This window comes from Engraulis encrasicolus, chromosome 4, assembly GCF_034702125.1.
Source record: "Engraulis encrasicolus isolate BLACKSEA-1 chromosome 4, IST_EnEncr_1.0, whole genome shotgun sequence".
Lineage (NCBI taxonomy): Eukaryota > Metazoa > Chordata > Actinopteri > Clupeiformes > Engraulidae > Engraulis > Engraulis encrasicolus.
This window is the reverse complement of record NC_085860.1, coordinates 5,157,044-5,164,151: the sequence shown is the minus strand read 5'-3', so window position 1 is coordinate 5,164,151 and position 7,108 is coordinate 5,157,044. Positions and strand designations below refer to the sequence as shown.

Genomic DNA, 7,108 nt, shown 5'->3' with positions numbered 1-7,108 from the left:
TCAGCTCTGCATTTCCCAGCTCAGTAATTGTCGCATCTTCCCTCAGGCTTTACTCAAATGTGTCAAACCTTACGTTCACTTTAGAGAGCACACGGTCTCACAGTGTCACAGACACAGAAGCATGCGCGCGCACACACACACACACACACACACACACACACACACACACACACACACACACACACACACACACACACACACACACACACACACACACACACACACACACACACACACACACACGCAATACACTCACATACACATGCACACACACAAGTCCAAACAGTCCAAGCAGGCAGATACATGACCAATTTAAACATCACCAGCTATGCATAGGCACTCCCCAGCTCACTAAGTGTCACATTTTCCATCTCGCTTTACTCAGAATTGGCAAACTTCTCATTCCCATTAGTCTGTGCGCAGGCAGGCAGGCAGGCAGGCAGGCAGACAGGCAGGCATGCAGGCAGGCAGGCAGACACGCACGCACGCACACACGCACGCACGCACGCAAGCACGCACGCACACACACACACACACACACACACACACACAGTATTGTTTAGCTATTCTTCCCTGGTTTACCATCCCTTAGGGAAGCACACACATACTATGTACCTGTCCTCACATATTCAGACAAAAATTCGCTGCCCACCCCACTTACGCCAGAAACCTCACACACACATACACACACACACACACACACACACACACACACACACACACACACACACACACACACACACACACACACACACACACACACACACACACACACACACACACACTCTCTCTCTCTCTCTCTCTCTCTCTCTCTCTCTCTCTCTCTCTCTCTCTCTCTCTCTCTCTCTCTCTCTCTCTCTCTCTCTCTCTCTCTTTCACACACACACACATATGCTTTCTTCTGAGTGTGTGTGAATGTGTGTGTCCCTCAGGCCCCAGGACTTGTCCTCGGAGGGCTTCACTGACTGGGCCTTCATGAGCACCCACTGCTGGGACGAGGATCCCCGAGGGGAGTGGACCCTGGAGGTTCAGGATGCCTCGGGAACCAGCAACTATGGTAATAACACACACACACGCATGCACGCACACACACACTCTAACCCCCGCAGGGAGTGAAGACTGGATCCAGCCACTACGGTAACTACGCACACTCCCTTCAACGCACCTAATCCCAAACCATAGAAGCGTATCAGACTGTGTGTGTATGAGTGTGTGTGTGTGTGTGTGTGTGTGTGTGTGTGTGTGTGTGTGTGTGTGTGTGTGTGTGGTGTGTGTGTGTGTGAGTGTGAGTGTGAGTGTGAGTGTGGTGTGTGTGTGTGTGTGTGTGTGTGTGTGTGTGTGTGTGTGTGTGTGTGTGTGTGTGTGTGTGTGTGTGTGTGTGTGTGTGTGTGTGTGTGTGTGTGTGTGTGTGTGTTATGATAGATGAGTGGGTTGGGTGAGGTTCTACATTAGCTGATCTAAGCTCATCAGTCATCTCTCTCAGCAGCTCATGGCTTCATGCTTCGCCGTTTATTCATATTCATATTCTTCTCTCATCTCATCACTGACCTCACCATCACCATCATGTCCTCTCCTCCCTCTGTCCCTCCCTCTCATGCTATTCTTCCACAATTTCTCTGAGTCTGTCCCTCCCTCTGTCACATTCCCACACCTTCTCTGTATTTTCTCTTGCTTTCTGCCACATTCTCTCTCCGAGATGCTCCATATGCCTCCGTCCTCCGTCCTCCTTCGCTGGCTTTCTGTCTCTTTGACTGCCTCTTTCTCTTCCCTCCTTTTCTCTCACTTTTCTGTCTCTCTTTTTCTGCTCATTTTTTACATCTCTCTCTTCTGACTTAATCAATTTGTTTTCTGCTTCTCTCTCTTTGCACTGCAACCCAATTGTCTCTGCCTCCCACTGCTTCTGTCTTTCTGTATTCATATTGTCCCTTGTCTTTTTCTTTCTCTACCTTTTACTCACCGGCCCCTTCTCCTTGTCTCTGTCTGTCTGTCTGTCTGTCTGTCTGTCTGTCTGTCTGTCTGTCTGTCTGTCTGTCTGTCTGTCTGTCTGTCTGTCTGTCTTTCTCTCCCCACCCCCTCTCTCAGTTATTTTCATTTTCAACACTTTATTGTGTTTGGACTGTAAGTACTTGGCCAAAAGGATCAAACATTTTTTGGCTGTGCTGGTCCACAAGGATCAGACTTTCTGGACAGGACACACAATAATAGGACACACAATAATAATGCCAGGACACACAATAATATATCATTTATATTTTGTTATGGATGATATTGACTGTCATACAAATGGGACTTATTTTTATTGACCAACAGAAGGCTTTTGATCTCATAGATCATGCTGACCTTTTTTGGTGAAAGTAGAGTAGAGTAGAGTAGAGTAGAGTAACTTTATTGATCCCCAGGGGGAAATTCAGGTATCCAGTAGCTTACATAATTACACAAATACACAAAAGCCCACATGGACATTTCAAGACACAAATAACACAGGAATAGTCATCAGGGCGGGGAAAATAAGATAAAATAGTAGAGATAATAAATGTAGAAAAGGTAATTGTGCAAAAAGACATTCTGTGAGTTGGGATAGACCAATGCAGAAAAACATACTCTGTCAGTTAAGGTAGACAATCTTAACATGACCTGGAACAAGTGTTGATGGATAAGTGACTTATCATGGACTTAACTGTTGTACAGTGAGGCATCAATTATGCTATAAGTGTCTGGTGGTCTTAGCCAGCCAATAGGAATAACACGGGGCATAATGCAGGGGTGTCCTCTCTTCCTATTGGGGTGGCAAAGTTGGCCATTTGGCCGACCCACAAGAACAAAATGCCTGGTGATACCTCAGTGGATATCTTGGAGGGATTCATGGGTATGTTGAAGATGTGGCTCAAGGTGGAGTTTTCGTATTACAAGATGGTTGATGGTGTATGACATTTGGTGTGTGTGTGTGGGGGGTTGTGTTGTGTTAGATCGGAGGGGGATGGGGAGTTGAGCATGAAAGTGTAGGGGGGGGGGGTTCTTAATATATATTTGTATATATATAATCTCTCTTTCCTCCCTCTCTCTCTCTCTCTCTCTCTCTCTTCTCTCTCTCTCTCTCTCTCTCTCTCTCTCCTCTCTCTCTTCTCTCTCTCTCTCTCTCTCTCTCTCTCTCTCTCTCTCTCTCTCTCTCTCTCTCTCTCTCTCTCTCTCTCAGGTGTGCTGTCCCAGTTGACTCTGGTTCTGTATGGTACTGGGTCCACTGCTGCTGACCCTGCTGTGTCTGAGCTCAGTCGACCATCTAACAACAGCTGCAAGACCTTTGACCCACAGCAGATCTGCATTGGTGAGACACAGTAGATCTGCACACAAAAAAACAATACACATGGCACACACACCTTTGCTCATTATGCAGTTACACCTTGTCTGAAATACAGCCCTGCATTTTGAAGACCATCCCTAAGACTCTTGCAAAAATCACTTTTATTTCTGATAAGTTTCATTTGCAATGAAACAGAACTGTTTTCCATTGTGAGTATCAACACATGCACACACATGAAGACATTTGCCCATTATATACTGTATTTGCATATAAATGTCCACACGGGTCAGTTGCCCTGGGCCCAGGGAGAAGGGGAGCCCAGAATTGTGTCCCCATTACATTGAATGTATTGAGTGTGGGGGGCTTTTCAATAGCTTTGTCACACACACACACACACACACACACACACACACACACACACACACACACACACACACACACACACACACACACACACACACACACACACACACACACACACACACACACACACACACACACACACACACACACTGCTTGGAAATAAATCCATCTCCTGTATATCACAATGGTTACTGTACATAACCACGAGCTAGCTAAACCATTTAGAAAAAAAATATTTCACATTTGTTTGTTATTGAATTATGACCACAATTTAATCAATATTTATTTATGTACCATTGTTATTAGTAGCCTTTTTGCTTAATGCATTTACTCACCTAATTCAGACACATGCACAGAAACGCACAGAAACGCGCGCGCACACACACACACACACACACACACACACACACACACACACACACACACACACACACACACACACACACACACACACACACACACACACACACACACACACACACACCTGCACACAAACACATCGTTAGATTCTTTGCACTTGCATATCCTCATGGGACACACTTACCACAGGATCAACCCAGAGCTGGCTATTGAGGCAGAGGGCAGCTCTTTGAAGTGTCTCCACCTGGCATGATGTGAGGGGACTGTGGGTTGAGCAGCAGTGATGGTACGCCTCCCCTTCCCCCTCCTCCCCCGGTTCTGGGTGTCTTCACAGTACCTCTTGTCATCCTTCCCCTAACTCAACTTAACTCAACTTAACGTCGCTCACTACTGTTTTCACATTTCACCATATGGGGTTTGAGGAAGGGACTGGAAGAGATAGCATGCCAAGACTAGCACAACTTCTACTTCCAATGGTTCTCCTTCCATTGAAAGTGAAGTAAAGTGAAAACCATAGAAAACTTAACATAAAAAATGCCATAAAACAGAGCACTAAACATACTGCTTACATAAGCTGTGTGCCTAATGTGCCTAAATCAGATAGCAGCAATGTGTATCTGAGTAAAACTCTAAGCGCACGCAAAGAGTGTGTGTGTGTGTGTGTGTGTGTGTGTGTGTGTGTGTGTGTGTGTGTGTGTGTGTGTGTGTGTGTGTGTGTGTGTGTGTGTGTGTGTGTGTGTGTGTGTGTGTGTGTGTGTGTGTGTGTGACGTGCGTGACGTGCGTGACGTGCGTGACGTGCGTGACGTGCATGCGTACATCCGTGCCTGCGTGCGTGTTTCATAATGCAAAGCTGTTCTGCTTCATTTCAGGCTACACCTTAAGGTATCATGAGCAAATATCGTCACGTGTAGGAGTGTGTGTCTATCTAGGGGTTGATACTCGCAATGGAAAATAATTCTGTGTCAGTCATTGCAAATGAAACTTATGCAATAATAAAAGGTGAATTTGCTTCTTGTGTGTAGATCTACTGTACTTTATTTGAAATTAAACAAACCACCCCATGTGTATGCATTGGTGTATGTGTGTGTGTGTATGTGTGTGTGTGTGTGTGTGTGTGTGTGTGTGTGTGTGTGTGTGTGTGTGTGTGTGTGTGTGTGCGTGCGAGCGTGCGTGCGTGCGTGCGCATGCGTTTGCGTGTGTGCGTGTGTCTGACTTTGCGTGCGTGCATGGGTATGTCCCTTTCCTCCTCTCCTCCAGAGTGCAGTGCAGGCTTCTCCCTCTTCCTGCAGGGCTGTGTGAAGGTGTGTCCGCCGGGCTGGGTGTCCGGGCCCCAGCAGCTGAACGTGTCCCTGGAGAGCTGGGTGGAGCAGTCCTCTGTGCAGGCCTGCCTGCCCTGCCACCCCTCCTGCCTCAGCTGCTCCAGTCCGGAGCCCAGCGACTGCCTCTCCTGCCCCACGCACAGCCACCTGCTCCTGGGCGCCTGTCTCAACCAGGGCCCTGTGCAGCGCAAACTACCCACGGACGGAGCTGGAGACATGATCGAGGAGGAGGAAGGGGAGGAGGAGAGGAAGACAGGAGGAGGAGGAGGGGTGAGAGGAGGAAGAGTGGAGCCTGCTCCTCGTGGGGAGTCGTCCGGCCGGCTGCCCGCGCTGGTGGCTGTGCTCAGCTGTGCCTTCATCCTGGCTGCCATTGGTGGCGTCATTCTCCTGCTGCTGCAGACGCGCTCCTCTTACTCTGGCGCCCCCGGTTGCCGGAGGACTAAACTGCCCTCGCTGGCGTCGGCCGGCGAAGGGCTCCGAGTGGGCCTGGGACTGGGGCTAGGGATGGGGCTGGGACTGGGGGGTCGTGATGGGGGAGGCTTGGGCGCCAGGGTGTCCTACCGGGGAATCCCCACTGTGTGGGGGGACGAGGAACTAGCCGAGGCGGACTGTGGCTCGGACTCTGAGGAGAATGAGGAGTTTGACTTGCAGAGCGAGAGGACGGCCTTCATCAGGACTCAGAGCTCTCTGTAGGCCTCCACACACTCACACATCCCCCTGCCAGGATCCTCCTCATCCTCCCCCATCTTCAAAGTAAAACTTCGTCATCCTCATCCTTCATCTTCTTCACCACAGAAACACAGAATCTATTCATCCTCTTTGTAGCAAAGAGGAGGACATATGCCCCGCCTAGCCTTGAACCCGGGCCTTTGGGGTATCAAACTAACACTCTGACTAGACGTGGCACCAAAGTGCCAAGCCCGTTGGCATGACAGGCAGACGACACCTACCACCGTTCATGATGGTCACTCCATCAATACCTTTCTTTGTGTTTGCAAAGCTTTCCTCCATCTTCATCATGAAGCAGCAAAAACCTTCATCCTCTTCCTCTTACTTCTCAACTTCACAAAACCTTCTCATCCTCGGCCCTCCTCATCCTCAATCTTTCCCCATCGGCAGAGGAGAGCCTCTTCCTCATCCACCCTCATCATCACAGAACAAAGCTTTCTCATCCTCCAGCTTGGTATTGACGGAGCACTAATGCCTCCTCTCCTCATCTGCCCCAGAATCATGCTTCTGCAGTCTCCTAATCTGCACCTTTACTCCTCTCCTCACCTTTGCACCTTTCTGTCTATCTTTCAACCTCCATCTCTCTCTCTCTCTCTCTCTCTCTCTCTCTCTCTCTCTCTCTCTCTCTCTCTCTCTCTCTCCCTCTCTCTCTCTCTCTCCGCCCATCCATGTTTTTCTCTCATTCTCGCTCGAGAATCAGAGATTCAACTTTTTGGGGATGGAGGAATTTGGAGGGAAAGAGGATATATGCTGGAGGTCTGATTAAAAGCTTTCCTGTGGCCTAAATTTCATTTCATTTCAGTTCAGTACAGCCCCTCCATCTCTCTCTCTCTCTCTCTCTCTCTCTCTCTCTCTCTCTCTCTCTCTCTCTCTCTCTCTCTCTCTCTCTCTCTCTCTCTCTCTCTCTCTATCTCACACACACACACACACACACACACACACACACACACACACACACACACACACACACACACACACACACACACACACACACAAAGACACACACACACACACACAGTCCTCAGTTTCACTGATGTA

At 48.6% G+C, this 7,108-nt stretch overlaps 1 protein-coding gene across 1 annotated transcript in view; it reads left to right on the top strand.

Annotated features, from left to right (window-relative positions):
- The window catches only part of furinb (furin (paired basic amino acid cleaving enzyme) b), a 151,394-nt gene extending 144,966 nt beyond the window's left edge, over window positions 1-6,428 (top strand). Inside the window, exons 14-16 of the mRNA XM_063196583.1 lie at window positions 933-1,057; window positions 3,194-3,322; window positions 5,280-6,428. Coding sequence (XP_063052653.1) covers window positions 933-1,057; window positions 3,194-3,322; window positions 5,280-6,034 — 1,009 coding nt within the window. The 3' untranslated portion in view covers window positions 6,035-6,428. The remainder of the gene's footprint in view (window positions 1-932; window positions 1,058-3,193; window positions 3,323-5,279) is intronic.
- Window positions 6,429-7,108: the final 680 nt, after the last annotated feature.